This window comes from Scyliorhinus torazame, chromosome 10, assembly GCF_047496885.1.
Source record: "Scyliorhinus torazame isolate Kashiwa2021f chromosome 10, sScyTor2.1, whole genome shotgun sequence".
NCBI lineage: Eukaryota > Metazoa > Chordata > Chondrichthyes > Carcharhiniformes > Scyliorhinidae > Scyliorhinus > Scyliorhinus torazame.
In genome coordinates this window covers 39,873,428-39,896,428 of record NC_092716.1, presented here as the reverse complement: position 1 = coordinate 39,896,428, position 23,001 = coordinate 39,873,428, and the positions used below count along the sequence as shown (strand labels likewise).

Sequence of the window (23,001 nt, the reverse complement as noted above, 5' to 3'; positions counted from 1 at the left end):
CAGGGTATATACCAATGACTTGCAATTATACATTATGGACTCAGGTGTCTGATGGGATTATTTTGGGGATTCTGCGGTTCTTCAGGCTACTGTCTAAACACAGGGATGAGCGAATACTTTGTAATGGGGCAGCGAACTGGGTTGAGGGGATTGTCGTTTCGATTGGCAGGGACTAGCTTTCCGTACCTGGGGGTACAGGTGGAGGGGGATTGTGGACGGCTACAGAAGCTGCATTACACGAGCTTGGTAGGAAAGGTCAAGGCGGATCTGCAACGGTGGGATAGTCTCCCTTTATCGCTGGCGGGCCATGTCCAGTCAGTTAAGATGAATATCTTGCTGAGATTTCTATTTTTATTCCAGTGCCTCCTGATGTTTCTGGCAAAATCATTTTTCAGAGAGGTGGACCGACTTATTATTGGTGCCAAGGATTCAGAGGGGATGCTTCAGAAGGAGAGACAGGCAGGGGCCTGGCCTGCCAAATCTGTCGTACTATTAATGGGTGGCCAACACGGATAAGATCTTGCGGTGGTGGGGGGACCCATCTGGGTCCAGATGGAGTTGGAATCAGTTAGGGGTCAAGCCTGGAGCACTGGTAACAGCGCCACTTCCGATGGCGCGGAAGTACTCAACAAATCCAGTGGTGGCGGCTGGAAACTGTGGACTGGGGCAGATGTCCTGGCCTTCGCTTCATTGATGATACAGAGGCGGATCCTATTGGGCTGGAGGTTGGCAACACTGTCAAGTGCTCCAGCGTGCCTAGGGGACTTGATGGGGTTTTTGTACTTTGAGAAGGTCAAATACACTGAGGAAGTCTATTGAAGATGCTGGCCAGAGAATTGGTCACTATTAGCTTTTGGGGTGTGTGTTTTTTGCCTTTTGTGGGTTAGTTTTGTGGGTTTGGGGATGGGGTGGGGGAGTGGGGTTGCTATTGGTACTTACTAAAAAGTGTTTATGTCTTTTGTAACTTCTGTATAAAATGTTAAAAAAATTAATAAAAAGCATTTCCAAAGAAAAAGGGGATGCTCTATTTTGAGGATTTACAAAGGTCATGGATGACTTCAGGAGATTGGAGAAATTATGGTTTTGCGTGTGGTGGTTGGAACAGATAGTAGTTGGGACGAGGCTAATTAGTATTTCAGATGAGGATGGGTCACAGTAAGGAATTTGGAGGTAGGGACATGAAGTCTTGGAGATACTTAGGAGGTCTGGGTGCATCTGTGGAGAGGAAAGCCAAGTTAATGTTTCAGGTTGATGACATCAAAACTGGAATTTGGAGTGATGTGGTGACTATTGGGTTTTTGTAATGCAGTGGTGATTTGGAGGGGTGGGGGGCAAGAGATAGTGGAAGAATGTATGGGCATTTAGAAATACGTGGAGATAGAAGAAAGGCCTTGAAAAGGATTGCAGAGGAGAGGTTGCTTCAGTGGTAGGAGTTGTCCCTAGAGGAACTCTAAATACCAACAATCCAGAAACCTCACTCCTACCCCAATTATCCACTGCTCCCACATGCACTAACCTTCCCCAAATACCTCACTCACTATCCCCATTCACCAGCCCAAGTTTTTACGATCACAGATCCCCTTTATCCAGTTTTCTCTACTCCAAGTAACCACAGTATTGTAAAATGGATGCAGAATGACAGTTTTGGGTAGAAACACAAGAATGGATCAAATATAGGATAAAGATATTGTGTCCATTACTGGCTAGTATACAGCTCTTCCACATACATAAGATTGATGTTAAATTCCTTTAATAGAAGCTCTGAAAAAAATGACCTCCTCACTCTCCAACCACGATTTGAAGAGTTACCCAATAACGGATTCCAAACGATCCATTTCAAGAGTGCTTTTTCTCCTCCTTTCTAGTGCCTATGCCATTCTACAACTGTGATATGGAAACCTCAACACCATGAAATAATTTAAAGAAAAAGTTCATTAGTGAGCAGCAATTTTTTTTAATCAGGTGCAATTCAGCAATATTCCTGTAGAGGCTTTGGAAGCCCTAATCCTTCATCGTTAACAACCAACATTCTTTCTTCGAGACAGGATCTACTCCCATTTGGATGTAAGTGGTCGTATTAGCGAGAGGCAGCACGGTTTTGTAAAGGGGAGGTCGTGTCTCACTAACTTGATAGAGTTTTTCGAGGAGGTCACAAAGATGATTGATGCAGGTAGGGCAGTGGATGTTGTCTATATGGACTTCAGCAAGACCTTTGACAAGGTCCCTCATGGTAGACTAGTACAAAAGGTGAAGTCACATGGGATCAGTGGTGAGCTGGCAAGATGGATACAGAACTGGCTAGGTCATAGAAGGCAGAGAGTAGCAATGGAAGGGTGCTTTTCTGATTGGAGGGCTGTGACTGGTGGTGTTCCGCAGGGATCAGTGCTGGGACATTTGCTGTTCGTAGTATCTATAAATGATGTGGAGGAAAATGTAATTGGTCTGATTAGTAAGTTTGCGGATGACACACAGGTTGGTGGAATTGCTGATAGCGGTGGGGACTGTCAGAGGATACAGTAGGATTTAGACTTGGGCGGAGAGATGGCAGATGGAGTTTAATCTTGACAAATGTGAGGTAATGCATTTTGGAAGGTCTAATACAGGTAGGGAATATACAGTGAATGGTAGAACCCTCAAGAGTACTGACAGTCAGAGAGATCTTGGTGTACAGTCCACAGGTCACTGAAAGGGGCAACACAGGTGGAGAAGGTAGTCAAGAAGGCATGCTTGCCTTCATTGGCCGGGGCATTGAGTATAAAAATTGGCAAGTCATGTTGCAGCTGTATAGAACCTTAGTTAGGCCACATTTGGAGTATAGTCCTCTATTCTGGTCAACACACTACCAGAAGGATGTGGAAGCTTTAGAGAGGGTGCAAAAGAGATTTACCAGGATGTTGCCTGGTATGGAGGGCATTAGCTAGGAGGAGAGGTTGAATAAACTTGTTCTCACTGGAACAAAGGAGGTGGAGGGGCGACCTGATAGAGGTCTACAAAATTATGAGGGACATAGACAGAGTGGATAGTCAGAGACGATCCCAGGGTAGAGGGGTCAATTACCAGGGGGCATAGGTTTAAGGTGAGAGGGCAAGGTTTAGAGGAGATGTACGAGATAAGTTTTTTTTTTTTTTACACAAAGGGTAGTGGGTGCCTGGAACTCGCTGCCGGAGGTGGTGGAAGCAGGGACGATAGTGACGTTAAAGGGGCATCTTGACAAATACATGAATAGGTTGGGAATAGAGGGATACGGACCCCGGAAGTGTAGAAGATTTTAGTTTAGACAGGCAGCATGGTCGGTGCAGGCTTGGAGGGCCGAAGGGCCTGTTCCTGTGCTGTACTTTTCTTTGTTTGTTCTTTAACATCTAAGCTCTCTCAACCTTGGAGAATAGGTGTCCCTCTATGAAGAGGAAGCATGCAATCTATCATGAGCTAACTGGCTGAAATGTATCGCCCTCCCTGATTTGTGTGTGTGTGTGTGTGTGTGTGTGTGTGTGTGAGAGAGAGTGAGGGACGGCATTTAATCAGCTGGGAGGATGTGGTGAGGATCCTGCCACCTTCCTGCTTCTGCCCTGATAAAGTTTGTGGCAAGAAGGCTCGTGAACAGTCTTCCTCCCCCACCACTAATTGAGGCCCATAGGTTGGCAATTAATGCCCATTTAAGGCCTCATCCTCATCCTGCTGCCTCTGTCATTCACTCAGGAGCAGGCAACGGACACCATGTGAGAAGCCCTAAAAGCAAATCGTGCCGGGATTGCTTATGGGCTTCCACGTAGGGCCCCTCATTCAAAGGCACACCGTACCTGATTAAGGGATCTAGCATTGATGTGGGCTGGATGTCATCGAGGGCCGCCCCTTCTCTTGCTGCCAGCCTCCCTCCCCCACAATCCCTCTTCTGTCCCATCACTTACTTGTGTTCTGGGGCCTAGGCCTCAGATGGGTGTATATCTGGCAGCAGCCACTGCTTCCATGGTGGTGTTGATGAGAAACGAAGATTAGCCAGCAGCTCTTGGCTAGAGGAACTTCCACTCCCGGGGTCCTTGATTCCAGAAAAGACCTGCCACAGCCCAGTTAAGTGCCCAACCCAGTGGGCCTTCCCAAAGAGAGACAGCCAGTTCTCAAGGCTACTGTTGCCCGCATTAAATTTTGCAGAGTGTGAATTTCGCAATAGCTTGGTCGGAGATTTTTAAGCATGGTGATGGGTTTCCATCTGTGGCGGACAAACCAACTAAAAGAAAACTACACTTTTAAAGAAAATATTACTCACTGCATAGGATGGATGATGAAGGTGCCTGCAGAGTTAAGATCGACCCATCAGCACAAATAATATTCACTCGGAACACCAATCGTGCACGAGTACTTTTTTTTTTGGAACCTGCAACGCCAATCCGTGCTTCAACATCAGCGTTTCTGAGTTTTAAAATTCCCACACAATCAACCCTGCAAATACAAAAATAGAGTGAATAATTTAAAACACTAATTGTTTTAAACTGAATAATCTCAAAGTTTCCAATTCAAGCTGCCACTGTTACTCCCCTGACCATGTACAACAACTTCTGGTTATATCGGTCCTTTAAAATGAAGAATAGTCCAAGTCACTTCACAAATACATGTACGGAAAAACAAACTGTGCACCAGGTAAGCAATGATCAGGAGGGGTGGATGACAGCTTGGTTAAAGTGCCGGGTTTATAAAGGTGCTGTTAAAGATGAGAGGTTCAGAAAGGACTGTTAGAGACTTGGACCAATGAGCCTCAAGGCTCTGCCATCTATCAGCCATCACTTTACTGAACAGTGAGCGGGGCAGGCTCGAGGGGCTGTGTGTTTCATATTCATATGTTTGTTTGGTGGAGCAAAGAGGTGAGGTGAATCATAAGAGGTCAGAGGCTGAAAAATTGAGTATTTTGGAGGGAAGTGGAATTAGCTTGCCATCTGTGCAGAGGGTGGGTGTGGTGGTGGAAAAAACAACTGAATTAATGCCAATGGATAGAATGAGGGCTTTGAAACTCAAGATTATAATCAAACAAAATGGCAAGAATGCAAATTGTCCAGCAAGGAAACAGGATGTATATGAATTTTGTGGCAGGGGCCAAAGATGATGGCTTCTAACATATTGCATTTGATTTTAGAAAGTTGTGATTAATCAAAGTCCTGGTATTGGACCAGTTAGACAACTGAGGTAATCAACTGCTGGAGAAGTGGAGGAGAGGTAGAGCTGCCTATCTTCAGCTTAACCCTGTAAGCTGACTTCATAGCTGCAGACCATATAACCAGGGAGAAGTATTTCGATAAGGAAGAGGCGAGGACTAAAGCAAGATCTGTAAAAGGTATCACTGCAGGGAATGAAACAGAACCCACTGTTGGGATAAAGGCACGGGGCAAGAGAAAACAGTAAGAATATAAAGGTCATTCTCAGGATGGCACATTGTTAGGTAATTTGGACATTCTGAATTCTTCCTGTGTACCCGAACAGGCGCCGGAGTGTGACGACTAGGGGCTTTTCACAGTAACTTCACTGCAGTGTTAATGTAAGGCGACTTGTGACAATAAAGATTATAAAGATGTAATGCATCACATCCTGCAATTTCAACTTGGCTGTGTATGTAATAGCAGTGCCAATGTAGTGTTAGCTATGATTCTGGGCGAGTATGTGGAAAAATAGAAATTAGGAGCTGGAAAAGGCCATTCGACCCTGCTCTGCCATTCAATATGATCATGGCTGCTCCTCTATTTGAATGCCATATTCCCGCTTTCTACCCCTTGACACCATTAAAATATTAACAAATTATCTGTCTCTTTCTTGAATACATTCAGTGACTTGGCCTCCACCGCCTTCCGTGGCTGTGAATTCCACAGGTTCACTACCTTATGAGTGAAGAAACCTTTGCTCATCTCAGTCCTAAATGGGATACCTCACATTATGAGACAGTGTCCCCAGTTTGAGATTCCCAATCAGGGAAATCAAACTCCCTGCATCGTTTGTTCAGCCCTGTTGTACGTTACAATTACATCTACTCTCATCCTTCTAAACTCCGGTGAAATCAAGCCCAGGTGACCCAATCTCTCCTCTTAGGACAGTCCTGTCAACTCTGGTATCAGCTGAATGAATCTCCACTGCACTCCCTCTATGGCAGGTATATCCTTTCTTAGGTAGGAAGAACAAAACTGCATGCAATACTCTAGGCGTGGTCTCACCCAAGGCCCTGTAAGAGATCCTTATTTCTGAACTCAAATCCTTTTGCAATGGAGGCCAACGTACCGTTTGCCTTCCCAATTGCTTGCTGCACCTGCCTCTCCACTTTCATTGACTGGTGTACAAGGACACCCAGATCCCTTTGTATATCCAAACTTCCCAATATATCAATTTATTATTATATCACAATTTAAACAGCTTTTCCTTACTGTTTTTCACACCAAAGTGTATAACTTCACATTTAGCCACGTTGTACTGCATCTTGTACTGTACCCAGAGGTCACAAGTTCAAATCTCACTGGAAAACAATGAAGAAAGCTTGCTACATTGCCGCAGAAACCCAATTTTAGCTCACTAATATCCTTTGGAGAAAGGAACCTCCATACACACCCAGTCTGCCAGATGTAACTTCAATCCAACACGATGTGGTTAAATACGCTCAGGGTCACTCGCATAGACACTAGTTTTTGCCCTGCTGGTATTACACATGTTTCAAGAACAAACAAAAACACTCCCTTCAGAATAAAATACAATTTTGGGGGTTGGTGTGGCGCAGTTGGAAAAGGATAGATGGTGGTGGACATCAGAGGGCAGGCCTGGAGGGTCGCGTGACACGGGCCAGCGCAAAAAGGGATATGGCGGATCGGTCACATGGAACGCGAGGGGGCTGAATGGGCCGGTTAAACAGGCGCGTGTTCATAGCACGTTAGCACAGTGGTTAGCACAGTTGCTTCACAGCTCCAGGGTCCCATATTCGATATGTTGGCTTGGGTCACCGTCTGTGCGGAGTCTGCACGTTCTCCCAGTGTGTGCGTGGGTTTCCTCCGGGTGCTCCGGTTTCCTCCCACAATCCAAAGACGTGCAGGTTAGGTGGATTGGCCATGCTAAATTGCCCTTAGTGTCCAAAAAAAGATTAGGTGGGGTTACTGTGTTATGGGGATAGGGTGGAGGTGTGGGCCTAATTAGGGTGCCCTTTCCAAGGGCAGTGCAGAGTCGATGGGCTGAATGGCCTCCTTCTGCACTGTAAATTTTATGGTTCTATGACTTGAGGGAATCAAGGCGAACGTGACCTTCTTGCAGGAGATGCACTTAAGGATAGGGAACCAGACGAAGTTGAGGAGGGGTTGGTTGGGGCAGGGGTTTCATTTGGGGCCAGATATGAAGATGAGGGGGTGTGGCAGTGTTGGCGAGTAAATGGGTGGCGTTTGAGGGGGGGAGCACTGTGGCCGATCCTGGGGGGTGCAATGGCTAGTGGAGAGATGGAGCGGATGCCGGTGGTTCTGGTAAACTTTTATGCCCCAAATTGCAAGGGGGGGGGGGGAGAGAGAAGAGAAGGAGGAGAAGAGAACCAATGGAGGCCGAGGGCGAAGGAATTTTCATACTTCTCTCATGTGTACTGGGTATACTCCAGGATTGATTGCTTTGTTCTGGACAAGACGTTGCTGGCAGGGGTGGTCAACTCGTCGTATTTGGCGATTGTGGTTTCTGACTACGCGCTTCACTACGTGGGTTTGTGTGCATGTTGGAGGGGGGGCAGCGCCTGCAGTGGAGACTGGATGTGGGTTGTTTTAAAAATGTAAACATTTATTCTCATTTTCATCCAATGCACAACAAAAGATAACCAACAACAAATACAGTATCAATCCCCCAACCAGCATTCACTTCCAACATACAAGCCCAAACATTCCAAATACAACAAAACAAAAAGACCAAAAGAGAATCAACGGTCATCCCATAAACAAACTGCTCAACCCCCCCAATAGCACCCCCCCTAATGTTTGATGGCATCCAATTCTTGAAAGTGCACGATAAACAATGCCCATGAATTGGAAAACCCTTCCATCCTCCCCCTCAGCTCAAACTTCACCTTCTCGAGCGTCAGAAATTCCAGCAGGTCCCCCGGCCAAACCGAGGCACAGGGCGGAGAAGCTGACCTCCACCCCAGCAGGACCCATCTCCGGGCAATCAGTGAGGTGAAGGCTAAAACATCTGCCCCCGCACACGCCCGCAGCCCGGACTGGTCCAACACCTTGAAAATGGCTTCTTGAGGCCCTGGTTCCAAACTCGCATGCATCATGCCCGAGATTACCTTAAATACCTCCCTCCAATACCCCTCCAGCTTCGGGTAGGACCAAAACATGTGAACATGGTTTGCGGGGCTCCTCCCATAGCGCTCAAATACATCCCCCACCCCCCCACCCCCTCAAAGAGTCTGCTCATCCTCGCCCTAGTGAGGTGCACCCTATGCACAACCTTCACCTGGATCAACCTCAACCTCGTGCACGAGGTTGAGGTGTTTACCCTCCGGAGCACCTCACACCACAGCCCATCCCCTATAACCTCCCTCAACTCTTCCTCCCCCTTGGCTTTAATCCCCTCCAAGGATACCTTATCCTCCGCCAAAAACCTCCCATGGATCGCCCACACCACCTGCTTCTCCATTCTCCCTGCCTTCAATACCTCTTCCAACAACATGGAGGCCAGTGCCTCTGGGAAGCTCTGAACCTCCGTCCTCACAAAGTCCCGGAGCTGCAGGTACCTAAATGCATCACCCTGCCCCAGTTCATATTTCTGTTCCAACTCCTCCAGCCTCGCAAAACGACCTCTCAGGAACAGGTCATTTAATACCATGACTCCCCTCTCCTCCCATCTCAGAAACCCCCCATCCAACTTCCCAGGCTCAAACCTATGGCCGGGATTCTCCGAGCCTCTGCGCTGAAATTGCGCTTGGCGCCGGGGCGGAGAATGGGGCGTCAGACCCACGATCGGGTCCGACGCCGGGACGAGAACCTCCGCCGACCGGAGAATTGGTGCCAGTCGCGCGCCGGTCGGGGGCCATTGAAAGAGGCCCCCGCGCCGATTGCCCGCGGTCGACCGGTCTAGTTCCTGCCAGCATGGTTCACATATGGTTGCACCCAGCGGGAGCTCGGTGTTGCGGCTGCGGTGGCCGTCCTGGTGGGGGGCTGGGGGGGATCAGTCTCTTGGGGAGGCTCCATGACAGCCAGGCCCGCAATCAGGGGCTACCGATTGGCAGGCGCGCGCAATCTGGGGGGGTTGGGGGCCTACCTCTTCCGCGCCAGCCCCACGCAACTTGCCGGATCCACACAGCGGGCCGCCGTGTGCATGCGCGGACCCGCGGCCGGAAGTGAAGAGCTGCGTTATCGTCACCCGGAGCTGCGTGGAGCACTCCTGCGCTGTGCTGACCCCTGTGGGCCACGCAATCGCTGGGCCAAGAGGCCTGCTGGCGCCGGAGTGAATCACTCCGGTGTTTATGCCGGCGTCAACACTTAGAAGAATCCTGGCCATGGTTTCCCCCTTATTCAGCATCTCTCTTCACCCCGCCCGCAACTTAAAATGCTGGCTCAACTGCCTCCAAATCTTCAACCACCAGCACCGGACTCCCAGAATATTTACCCGGGGCCAACGGGGGTGGCGCTGTTGCCAATGCCCTCAGTCCCCACCCCCTGCACAGACACACCTCCATTCTAACCCAACTCCTCACCCCCGCCCCCCCACCCAAATAAACAAGGTGATCAACTTATCCACCTCGCTGAAAAATGCCTTCGGCAAAAAGATCGGCTTGCACTGAAATACATTCATTTTAAATCGCCTCCACCCGACCTGCCACTTTACCCTCCCCATCAAGCCCCTCCCCCCCCCCCCCCCCCCCCCCCCCCCCCCCCCCCAGTGACCGGGGCCAGATATCTAAAGTGGGTTGCCGCCCTGCGGGATGACAGCCACCTTTCACCCCCCTCCCCTCGCCCTCACCCAGGGCACCACAAAGTATTCACTTTTTCCCAGGTTTAATTTATACCCCGAAAGGGACCCAAACCTTCGGAGAAGCTCCATTATACCCCCATCGACACACTCGGCTCTGACACATACAGTAATAAATTATCCGCGTACAGAGACACCCTATGTTACACCACCCCCCCCCCCCCCCCCGCACTATTATGGATGTGGGGTTGTTGGCGGAGAAGATGCACAAGCGGGTGAGGGCAGCCATTCTGGGCTACGTGGAACTAAATGGCACGGGGAGGTTACTGCCGCCACGCTGTGGGAGGTGCTCAAGGCGGTAGTTAGTTAGGGGGAGTTCATTGCAATTCAGGCACACAGGAGGGCAGCACAGTGGCGCAGTGATTAGCACTGGGACTACAACGCTGAGGACCTGGGTTCGAGTCCTGGCCCTGGGTCACTGTCTCCCGGTGACTGTGTGGGTTTCACCCCACAACCCAAAGATGTGTAGGTTAGGTAGATTGGCAATGCTAAATTGCCCCTTAATTGGAAAAAAAAATTGGGTACTCTAAAATTTAAAAAAAAATTCAGGCCCACAGGGAGAAAGCAGAGTGGGCGGAGATGTTGGACGAGATTTTGAGGATGGACAGGAGGTACTCAGGGGCCCCGGAGGCAGGACTGTTGAAGGAGAAGCAGAGGTTCCAGATAGAGTTTGGGCTGGTGTCTACAGGGAAGGTGGTGGGGCAGTTACGGAGGGCCAGAGGGGAAATATAGTCCAGGGAGAAAGCGAGCAGGCTGTTGGCCCATCAGTTGAGGGGAAGCAAGGGGCGGCGCGGTAGATTGGCAGAGTGAGGGATGATAAGCAGAAAGGTGGTAATGGACACGGAGGGGGTGAATGGCATGTTTGAAGCGTTTTAGAGAAGGCTCTACTAGTCTGAGCCCCCAGCCGGTGGGGGGGGATGCGGCGGTGTTTGCATGTGCTGGAGTTTCCCACAGTAGAAGAGGAGCTGGGTCAGGGACTGGGGGGCCCAAACTGGGGTGAGGGAGGTGATGGACACTATGGGGTCAATGTAGGCGGGGAAGGACCCGGAGCCGGACGGGTTGTCAGTGGAGCTTTACAAAAATTTGGTGTGGACCAGGGGCCACCGCTGGTGAGGACGTACAATGAAGCAGGGGAGATTGGAGGTACATTGTCGCAGGCTTCCATCTCCCTGATATTAAAGAAGGATAAGGTCCATGAGCAGTGTGGCGAAGGTGTTGGCCGCATGATTTAAAAGACTGCATCCTGGGGTGATAGGCAAGGATCAAACGGGTTTTGTGAAGGGGAGGCAGTTGATGGCTAACCTGAGGAGGTTGCTTAATGTAGGGGCAGGAGGTGGTGGACGCAGAGAAAGCGTTTGACTGAGCGGAGTGGGAGTATCTTCTGGAGGTGTTGGTGCCAGTTTGGGTTCGAACAGGGTTTGTGGGCTGGGTCCAGTTGCTGTATAAGGCGCTAGTCACGAGTGTGCAGACGAACCGAGTGAATTTTGGATATTTGGGGCTGCATCAGGGGATGAGGCAGGGGTGCCGCTCTCCCTGGTGCTTTTCGCCTTGGTAAGAGTCGCTGGAAATGGCTTAGGGCATTGAGGGGCTGGAGGGGGATCGGGGGTGAGGGGGTTGAGGGGGGGGTTCGAGCACAGGGTTTCATTGTTTGCAGACAACCTGCTGCTGTATATTTCAGGTCCATTGGGCAGTATCGGAGACACCATGGGGATTTTAGAGGATTTGGCCAGCTTTCAGGGTACAGGAAATGAGGTTGGGGGAATTGTCTTTTAGGGTGGTGGAGACGAACTTTAGATATTTGGGTGTCCAGGTGATTCGAGGCTGGGAGCAGCTGCTCAAGTTGAACCTGGCTCGGCTTGTGGAGCAGATGAAAGTGGATTTCAAGAAGTGAGATGTGCGCCGCTGCCGTTGGCAGGGCGGGTGCAGACAGTAGACGGTGCTGTTTGTGTTTCAGAACCTCCCCAATTTGTTTTTTAAGAACCTTAATGTGCTGATCTCTGGGTTTGTGTGGACGGGGAAAATCCTGCGATTTAAGAGGGTTTTCCTGGAGCAGGGGAGAGGGGCTAGTGCTGCAAAACATGATGAATTACTACTGGGTGGTGAATATTGCTATGGTTAGGCAGTGGATCATGGCCGAGGAGTTGGCGCAGGGTTGCATGGAGGCAGCATCATCTAAGAGAACAAATTTGAGGGCTCTGTTGTCAGCGCCTCTGCCATTCTCGCAGGCCACGTACGTGTTGAGCCTCGTGGTGATGTCGGCCCCAAGGGTGTAGGGGCAGTGGATGCAGAATTTAGGACTGGAGGGTGCCTCAGTGTGGGCACTGATCTACGACACCTTAGTTTGTGCCGGTGGGGTTAGATGCGAGGTTTCGGAAGTGGCGGCTTCAGGGATTGAGCGATTTGGCGACCTGTTCATTTGCAAGGTTGGAGGATCTGGAGGAAGAGTACGAGTTGCCCAGGGGGAACGGTTTCGGATACCTACATGTCCAGGATTTTGTAAGGAGAGAGGTGCCATCCTTTCCTGGGCTGCCAAGGTGCTGTCGAGGGACAAGATGGGGGGGGGGGGGGGGGAGAAACAGGTCCGATGCTTATCAGGAGTTGATGGATTGGGAGGTGGCCCTGATGGGGTACACAGAGAGCAAGTGGGAGGAGGAGCTGGGAGGGGAGGTAGGGGCCGGGACGTGGGCATAGACCCGGCGGAGTGCGAATGCATCCTCGTCGTGTACTAGGCTAAGTCCCATCCAGTTTAAAGAGATACAGAGGGTGCATATGACAGTAGCAAGGGTGAGTAAGTTCTTTGAGGGGGTCGAGGGTAGGTGTAGGAAGTGCGCGGGGAGGCCAGTGAATCACACCCACGTGTTTTGGGCATGTCCAAGGCTAAAGTGTTCTGGCAGGGGTTTGTGGATGTAATGTTTGAGTTACTGGGGGTGTAGGTGATCCCAAAACCAGAGGTGGTGACAATCAGGGTGTCGGAGACCCAGGACACCAGGGGGTGAGAGAGCCCGATGTTTTGGCCTTTGCCCTCCCTCATAGCCCGGAGACGGATTTTGCTTGGGTGGCGGGATTTGGAGCCGCCGAAAGTAGGGTGTGGGTGAGCGACCCAGCGGAATATCTGAGGCTGGAGAAAGTCAAGTTCATCTTGAGGAGTTTGGTGGATGGGTTCACCCGGAGGTGGAAGCAGTTTATTGATTTCCTTAAGGAGGTTTGAAGGGTCAGCGGGGTAGGTAAGGTGGTTAAATTGGGGACGGTGGGAGATGAGGAGAGGGTGGTATTAGAGGAGCATGGGGGGGGGGGGGGGTTCATAATGTGGTTTGGTTGTGCTTCTGCTTTTGTTTATATAAAAATGCCTTGAATAAAATATTTATTTAAAAATATACAATTTTAGCGTGGGGGGCCATGATACAAGCGCAGGAGCGGCTGTGTTTCATAGGCTCTGGCACTACTCATCTTTTAATCATTTTCTTGATCTTGATGCACAACTTATAATTATTTGATCCTGATATGTATGATCTGTGCTATGTTTCTGGAAGAGCCTGGTTAAATTATGGTGATGGAGAGTGGAGTGAAATCAGGAAAATCCTTGGTTGATTGAGGCTGCGAAGATGGCCGCGGTGTGGCCGTTTGCAGTGGTGGTTTTGCCGGTGAGCGGGACTACACCTCAGCAATGCTGTCAAGATGATGGCTGCCATTGTGAGTGATGTTGTGGGCGATGGTCTGGTGTCCCCGGCATTATTGGTGCTCTCTTTGATGAATTGAGAGATATCCTAAAGAGAATGGATGAAGTGGAGAAAAGAATCCTGTCAGTCGTTTCTTCAGCAGGGGCTCGCCTTCAGCCCTTAAATATCCTGCTGCAGGAGACTTCCGGTGGCGGTGATGTGCTGAGCAGATGCACGTCAGGTGGCTCTCCTCCCAACCAAACCCAAAAGAGTGAATTTTCTGAGATTTCTGGCTCAAAAAAGCCTCCAAAACCTTCCCAAACCTAGACGAGACGAAGAACAACACAGTGGAGAAGATGATGCTGGCGAATGGCAGCTCAAAGAGTCGACAAGAAGGCAGAAGGGACCCGAGCAATAGGCGGACGGACCAGCGGACCAACGAGGCGAGGTGGAAGCCCAGGCAAACCAGGAGCAGGGAAGACCGACAACCCGAACAGCGGAACCACAGCGAATGTCAGCATCTGCGTCCACACCGGGGATGGATGGAAGAGTTTCCTAAAAAAGGACTGGCCGCCATGAGGGTGGCGATAAAAATGGAGTTCCAGGTGGTGGTGAAGGAGGTGATGACAGAAGCGGTGGCCTCCCTCCAGCGCATGATAGACGGCCTGGGGAGGAAGGTGGAGGCGCAGAAAAGAATGATCCTGGACCTGGAAAAGGCATCGTCGGATCAGAGCGACATGATCATGGTTCTGGAGGCAGAGGTGAAGAAGTTGGTGGCGGCCCAGGGGAACTTGAAGGGGAAGGATGTGAGGTTGGAGACGGGCCGTGCCCAGCGCCCCACATGGAGGCTGGACACGGACCTCCTGTCCTACAGGCCTTCTGCCAGAAAACATCATAGGCCACAGGCGACTATGTGAGTAACAACTTAATGGGGAAGTCTCACCCACATACCCTACAAGGCACATAGAGACAGGGAAGAGAGGGGCAGCCAGGCAACAGCTGATCGACTCCATCTTGGAGGTCGACAGAAAGTACTCTGAGGCCCCGACCACAGAGTTGCTGACGGAGAGGAAAAAGCTACACATGGACTTTAACCTGCTGTCCACCAGGAAAGCAGTGCACCAACTCAGCCAGGCACAGGGGACCTTCTACGAACACGGGGAAAAGGCTGGCCGCCTACTGGCTCACCAGCTGACAAAGCAAGCAGCCACGAGGGAAATAGCGCAGATAAAAGATGGCAGAGGCAGACTGGTAGCGGAACAAAATGAGGTCAATCGAGCATTCGAGACCTTCTATCGACGGCTGTACAGCTCCGGCCTCCTGATGGGGATGGAACAGTTCCTCGATGGAATGAATATGCCGATTGTGGGGGAGGACAGGCAGGGCGAACTGGAAGCACCAATAGATCTGGGAGAAATCCTGGAGAGCATCAGCTCCATGCAGGTGGGGAAAGCGCTGGGACCCAATGGATTCCCAGTGGACCTCAATAAAAGATTTACACCGGCCCTGGCCCCACATCTAAGGGACATGTTCGCAGACTCACTGGCAAGGGGCACCTTGCCTCCAACACTAGCGCAGGCCACAATCTCATTGATACCCAAAAAAGATAAAGACCCGACAGAATGTGGATCATACAGACCCATTTCACTGCTAAATGTGGACACAAAAATACTCGCAAAAGGTCCTGGCCAAAAGGCTGGAGGGCTGTGTACCAGAAGTGGTCGCAGAGGACCAGATGGGCTTTGTCAAAGGTAGGCAGCTCACTGCCTAGGCGGCCAACAAACATAATAATGACCCCCCCTGGGGAGAGAACACCAGATATGTTCGTCTCCCTGGATGCTGGAAAGGCCTTCGATAGTGTCGAATGGAAGTACATCCTTGAGGTACTGGAACGGTTTGGGCTGGGAGCATGACAGCATGATTCACCTCCTGGGTGAAACTCCTACGATGCCCCAAGGTGAACGTTTGAACCAATACCACCAGCTCTGAATATTTCCAGCTGCAAAGAGGCACAAGGCAGGGATGCCCACTGACCAGCTCCTGTTTGCCCTCGCAATCAAACCCCTAGTGATAGCTCTGCAGGACGCTAAAAGCTGGAAGGGCATTCAAAGAGGAGACAGAGAACACAGAGTTTCACTCTATGCGGATGACCTGCTCCTTTACACAAAGCCACAGGATGAAGTGAAAGCAATTATGCAGATCCTGAAAGCATTTGGAACCTTCTCGGGTTACAAGCTCAACCTGGGCAAGAATGAGGCATTCTTGTGAACCCAAATGGGGGAGGGACAGAGCTGGAGGGGCTCCGGTTTAAAATAGCCCAAAATAGATTCCGGTACCTGGGGATCCAAATAGCCAGAGACTGGCCATAGATCCACACGTAGAACCTGACGAGCCTGGTGGAGGAAGTCAAAAAGGATCTGCAACATTTGGGACACACTCCCACTCTCTCTGGCGGGAAGAGTGCAGACGATCAAAATGAACGAACGGCCGAGGTTCGTCTTCCTGTTTAAATCCATGCCGACAGCTTAATCATGGCGTTTGTGTGGAAGGGTAGGAATCCAAGAGTCCCCAAACCAACACTGCAAAGGAGAAAAATTAAGGGTGGCCTGGGACTACCAAACCTGCAGTACTACCACTAGGCAGCATCAGCAGAAAGAGTGAGGGGATGGGTACACAAACCTAACTCGAAGTGGGTGTGGATGGAGGGGGCCTCCTGCAAGGGGACGACCCTCTGGGCCCTAGCCACAGCAGCACTCCAATCCCCATCGGCAAAATACACATCCAGCCCAGTGGTAGCGGCCACACTGATAACGTGGAACCAATTAAGGCAACATTCCGGACTGACCAAGATGTCCCCCATGGACCCCATCTGCGGAAATCACGGGTTCCCACCAGCCATGCTAGACATCACCTATAAAGAATGGAGACAGGAAGGGGAACTCCGACAGTTAGGGACTTCTATGTAGGAAACAGACTAGCGACGCTGAATGAACTGACAGAGGAATGGTAACTACCGACTGGACAGCAAATGGGACACCTACAAATAAAGCGCTTCCTCCGCAATGAGACAGTAGCCCCGGGGTCCCAGAGACCACACTATTAGAGGACCTGATGGATACGGACAGTAAGGAAGGGGGACTCTGTGGGAAAATATATGGAAAGCTACTGGACAGGGCCCGAATGCCATCAGACGAGACCAGACGGAAATAGGGGGACGAACTGGGGACAGAAGTGGGTTGGGGACTCTGGAGTGAAGCACTGAGCAGGGCCAACTCCAACTCCACCTCCTCCTGCGCAAGGCTCATGCAGTTCAAAGTGGTGCACAGAGCACACCTGACAGAACCTGAATGAACAGGTTCTTCTCGGAGGTGGAGAACAAATGTGAACGGTGCCCGAGAGGCCCGGTCAACCACACCCATATGTTTTTGGGCCTGCCCCAAACTTTGTTCTTTATATATAAATTTAGAATACCCAATTATTATTTTTTTCCCCATTTAAGGGGCAATTTAGCATGGCCAATCCGCCTAACCTGCACATGTTTGGTTTGTGGGGGTGAAACCCACGCAGACATGGGGAGAATGTGCAAACTCCACATGGACAGTGACCCAGGGCCAGGAAGATTCGAACCCGGATCCTCAGCGCCGCAGTCCCAGTGCTAACCACTGCGCCACATGCCACCATCGGGCCTGCCCCAAACTTGTTGGGTCTGGACAGCGTTCTCCTAGGTGATGCCCAAGGCTGTGGGGGCGAGGGTGAACCAATGCCCAAATGTGTCAATCTTCGGGGTTCAGAGCAGCCAGAGCTACACATGGGGAAAGAGGGCCGATGCCCTAGCTTTCACTTCCCTAATCGAATGCCAGAGAATCCTGCTCGGTTGGCGATCAGCAGCATCACCCACAGCTGCAGACTGGCTGGAGGGCATTGGGGGGGGGGGGGGGGGGGGGGGGGGGGGGGGGGAAGGAGTACAGCACGCAGAGTCAAACGACGACAAACTGTAAATAGATTGACACAAGAAAAACTTTTGCACTATACAGTAAACAAACACAAACTGCAATGTGTATAAAACTGAAAATGGTATGTCAAATATCCTGGTTGGTTGAATCAGGGAGCTGCAGCCAGAGGAGGAGTATCTGTGCGTCGGTCTCCCGAGGAGAGCTGGGGATAAAGTCACAGCCGAATTTGAGAACTGGCTGCCATGCTTTCACAATCTCGATTTGAAGGTTGGGCATTCTCGACAGAGCACATTGTATCCGGTCTTCGAGGCTGGAGTTGGTTAGAGACCCCAACCACTGGTCTTACTTTTGTCTGTGGTGTTTATTGAGCAGGGTTAGAGACGGTTGAACAGGATGGGTCTTTGTCACCTGCAGGGTATAGTGTCTTTTTACTGGGGCTTCGGGATGGTGACATGGTGGAGGTGCAAGAGTTTGATGAAACTCTGGATGGATCCTGGTTGCTGTTCAACAATACTGTCATGGCTGTGGCCTTTCCAAGCTCCACAAATGGTTATATTATCCTGCAGTTCATCATTAATCCTGAACTTTGTTCCCATGTGATGTTACTCCCGATTCCTTATGGCTTTGGCCTTTCCAAGCTCTGTGGATGGTGATATTATCCGGAGGGTTGTGCAGCTTTTAAAAACCAGAGGCTGTTTAGCACACTGGGCTAAATTGCTGGCTTTGAAAGCAGACCAAGGCAGGCCAGCAGCACGGTTCAATTCCCGTACCAGCCTCCCCGAACAGGTGCCGGAATGTGGCGACTAGGGACTTTTCACAGTAACTTCATTTGAAGCCTACTTGTGACAATAAGCGGTTTTCATTTCGTTTCATTTTCATATAGGTGCTGTAATCCTTGCTTTTACAATAGAGTACAATTATTTTTTCGGCTTTGTAAGTCCTCATTGTGGGTGAGAAAAGCCCCCCCCCTCCCCAAGTTAGATTTTGTTTGACATTTAGTGGCTAACCCTTGTGTTCTTCTCACTCTGGGATTTCCTTACTTTATCTGGGTAGGTGCGGTATTGATAAAGGCTCTAAGTTTTAGAGGGTTTCCATTTTCGTTTTGGAGGGGGGGGGGGGGGGGGGAAAGAGTGAGTGAGTGAGAGAGTCACATCCTCTCCTGAGACATCCTATTGATCAGTGTCTTGATGGCTCTTCTTCGCCTCATCAGTGGGGTTTCCTTGGTGGAGGATGGTTCGAGTCTTCCAGTGTCGGCAGGGGCACAAGCGGTGTGCTGGGAGGTGTGTTGTGTGGCAGGTCTTGGCATGTGTTAGTATCCTTGATTTTCGTCACCAAGCCATGTCTTGTATGGAGGGCGGTATCCTTTGTTGTTTCACTTTGCTCGGGATGCCCTTTCAACGACTGGAGACCTTGGGAAGCCAAGTCGGGTTTTGAACGTATAGCTTTGTCTTGTGGCGTGCACCATAGAGCCATGCGTTTGTGGCTTTATCTTGGTATCCTCAGATCCCCTGCTCCGATTGGTGACTTTTTATCCTGTCAGTGTCTATGTGAAGGGTGACGCCGACCACAATCGGAATCAATTTCAGGGGTTGGTTTAGCACACTGGGCTAAATAGCTGGCATTTAAAGCAGATCAAGGCAGGCCAGTAGCACGGTTCAATTCCCGTAGCAGCCTCCCCGAACAGGTGCCGGAATGGAGCGACTAGGGGTTTTTCACAGTAACTTCATTTGAAGCCTACTAGTGACAATAAGCGATTTTCATTTCATTTTTCATTTCAATTTTATGAATATTTGTTGGGCTTCTTTGTATAATTACGTGGAATGGCTATTACTCCGTCCTGTACTACAGAATTATGTCTTCACAAATCTTTTCTGCATTTCTTTACTTTGTGGTTAAAGAATCCTTAACTGGCTGCGGCAAAGGTACAGGCAAGGTATCCTGATGAAAAAACTTTAAAATGTGTCATTGGTACCTCTAGTATAATTGGAGTTGGGGGAAGTATGTTTCAGTGCAAGCCCGAACTTGACCCGGAGATCCTATCCTTTATTATTGTGGACTGTATGCGAGGGGGTGTCCCTTATCCTGTTGGGAGGAGAGTTGTATTTCTCCGAGACATCCTGTTGATGGATGTCTTGATGATTCTTCCTCTCCCTGTCGGTGGGGTTCTTCTCCCCTGTTGGTGAGGAGTGGTTTGGCCATTGCAGTGTTGGCAAGGCTTGAACAGTGCTTCTGATACACGTGAAGGTGTAAGTCACTTTACCATGTTTTCATGGCTTTATCGTCTTATCCCTCTTTCTCGACTTCACCCACTTACCATCTTTTCTGGTGTAAAAGATAACCCCATCCAGCAGAGGGCAGTAGAGCGGAGCTGCTGATTGGCCGTTGCAGGGGAAATTTGCATACGTCCATGTGCTCACCCTAACTTGGAGGTGGTTTGTGGAGGAGCTCTTGTCAAGTGACACTGAAACCCGAAACACTTCAACAGTGTTTCCCTCCCTACCCCCTCCTCTAACTAAAAAAAAAACAACCGCTGTAAGGATCAAGAGGAAGGCTCGAGGGCAGGTAGAAGTGGTAAGTTGAACCGTGACGTCACAGCCTGCAGGTAAGGGATTGGATGGTGACTGGTAAGTAGTTTATATTTATTTTTCCTCAGGTGTTATTGTGCGGGGCGCAGAGGTTGCTGAGTGAGTGCTTGCTGAGAAGGGGAGTGAATAACAGGTAAGCTCTTTCTTTTTTTAATCTAGAGGGGATGACAGGGAAGGTAGTGCAATGTTCCTCCTGCAGAATGTTTGAGGTGAGGGACGCCGTCAGTGTCCCTGCTGATTTCATCTGTGGGAAGTGCACCCATCTCCAGCTCCTCAGAAACCGCGTTAGGGAACTGGAGCTGGAGTTGGATGAACTTCGGATCATTCGGGAGGCAGAGTTGGTCATAGATAGAAGCTTCAGGGATGAAGTTACTCCGAAGAATAAAGATAGATGGGTGACGGTGAGAGGGGCTGGGAGGAAGCAGTTAGTACAGGGATCCCCTGTGGCCGTTCCCCTTAGTAACAAGTATACCGCTTTGGATACTGTTGGGGGGGGGGACTTACCAGGGTTAAGCCATGGGGTACAGGTCTCTGGCACAGAGTCTGTCCCTGTTGCTCAGAAGGGAAGGGGGGAGAGGAGTAGAGCATTGGTTATTGGAGACTCCATAGTTAGGGGGATAGACAGGAGATTCTGTGGGAATGAGAGAGACTCACGGTTGGTGTGTTGCCTCCCAGGTGCCAGGGTGCGTGATGTCTCGGATCGTGTTTTCGGGATCCTTAAGGGGAGGGGGAGCAGCCCCAAGTCGTGGTCCACATAGGTACCAACGACATAGGTAGGAAAAGGGATAGGGATGTAAGGCAGGAATCCAGGGAGCTAGGGTGGAAACTTAGATCTAGGACAAACAGAGTTATTATCTCTGGGTTGTTACCCGTGCCATGTGATAGCGAGACGAGGAATAGGGAGAGAGAGGAGTTGAACACGTGGCTACAGGGATGGTGCAGGAGGGAGGGTTTCAGATTTCTGGATAATTGGGGCTCATTCTGGGGTTGGTGGGACCTCTACAAATGGGATGGTCTGCACCTGGACCAGAGGGGTACCAATATTCTGGGGGGGAAATTTGCTAATGCTCTTCGGGAGGGTTTAAACTAGTTCAGCAGGGGCTTGGGAACCTGAATTGTAGCTCCAGTGTACAGGAGGTTGAGAGTAGTGAGGTCATGAGTAGGGTTTCAAAGTTGCAGGAGTGTACCGGCAGGCATGAAGGAGGTTTAAAAAGTGTGTCTTCTTCAATGCCAGGAGCATCCGGAATAAGGTGGGTGAACTTGCAGCATGGGTTGGTACCTGGGACTTCGATGTTGTGGCCATTTCGGAGACATGGATAGAGCAGGGACAGGAATGGTTGTTGCAGGTGCCGGGGTTCAGATATTTCAGTAAGCTCAGGGAAGGTGGTAAAAGAGAGGGAGGGAGGCATTGTTAGTCAAGGACAGTATTACGGTGGCAGAAAGGACATTTGATGAGGCCTCGTCTACTGAGGTAGTATGGCCTCAGGTTAGAAACAGGAAAGGAGAGGTCACCCTGTTCGGGGTTTTCTATAGGCCTCCAAAAAGTTCCAGAGATGTAGAGGAGAGGATTGCAAAGATGATTCTGGATAGGAGCGAAAGCAACACGGTAGTTGTTATGGGGGACTTACACTTTCCAAATATTGACTGGAAACGCTATAGTTCGAGTACATCAGGTGGGTCCGTTTTTGTCCAATGTGTGCAGGAGAGTTTCCTGACACAGTATCTAGATAGGCCAACGAGAGGCGAGGCCATATTGGATTTGGTACTGTGTAATGAACCAGGACAGGTGTTAGATTTGGAGGTAGGTGAGCACTTTGGTGATAGTGACCACAATTCGATTACGTTTACTTTAGTGATGGAAATGGATAGGTATATACCGCAGGGCAAGAGTTATATCTGGGGGAAAGGCAATTATGATGCGATGAGGCAAGACTTAGGATGCATCGGAAAATTGCAGGGGATGGGCACAATGGAAATGTGGAGCTTGTTCAAGGAACAGCTACTGCGTGTCCTTGATAAGTATGTATCTGTCAGGCAGGGAGGAAGTGGTCGAGTGAGGGAACCGTGGTTTACTAAAGCAGTCGAAACACTTGTCAAGAGGAAGATCATAGATCATAGAATTTACAGTGCAGAAGGAGGCCATTCAGCCCATCGAGTCTGCACCGGCTCTTGGAAAGAGCACCCTACCCAAGGTCAACACCTCCACCCTATCCCCATAATCCAGTAACCCCACCCAACACTAAGGGCAATGTTGGACACTAAGGGCAATTTATCATGGCCAATCCACCTAACCTGCACATCTTTGGACTGTGGGAGGAAACCGGAGTAGGCGGAGGAAACCCACGCACACACGGGGAGGATATGCAGACTCCGCACAGACAGTGACCCAATGCTGGAATCGAACCTGGGACCCTGGAGCTGTGAAGCAATTGGCAACTTTCCAGAAGGAGACTTATGTAAAGATGAGACATGAAGGTTCAGTTAGGGCGCTCGAGAGTTACAAGTTAGCTAGGAAGGACCTAAAGAGAGAGCTAAGAGCAGCCAGGAGGGGACCTGAGAAGTCTTTGGCAGGTAGGATCAAGGATAACCCTAAAGCTTTCTATAGATATGTCAGGAATAAAAGAATGACTAGGATAAGAGTAGGGCCAGTCAAGGACAGTAGTGGGAAGTTGTGCTTGGAGTCCGAGGAGATAGGAGAGGTGCTAAATGAATATTTTTCATCAGCATTCACACAGGAAAAAGACAATGTTGTCGAGGAGAATACTGAGATTCAGGCTACTAGACTAGAAGGGCTTGAGGTTCATAAGGAGGAGGTGTTAGCAATTCTGGAAAGTGTGAAAATAG

At 50.1% G+C, this 23,001-nt stretch overlaps 1 protein-coding gene across 2 annotated transcripts in view; it reads right to left on the bottom strand.

Moving 5' to 3' along the window:
• The window catches only part of nfat5b (nuclear factor of activated T cells 5b), a 373,902-nt gene that overhangs the window by 142,651 nt on the left and 208,250 nt on the right, over positions 1–23,001 (bottom strand). For both annotated transcript variants that reach the window (XM_072517959.1, XM_072517958.1), the window contains one exon: positions 4,262–4,434. In XM_072517959.1, coding sequence (XP_072374060.1) covers positions 4,262–4,434 — 173 coding nt within the window. The remainder of the gene's footprint in view (positions 1–4,261; positions 4,435–23,001) is intronic.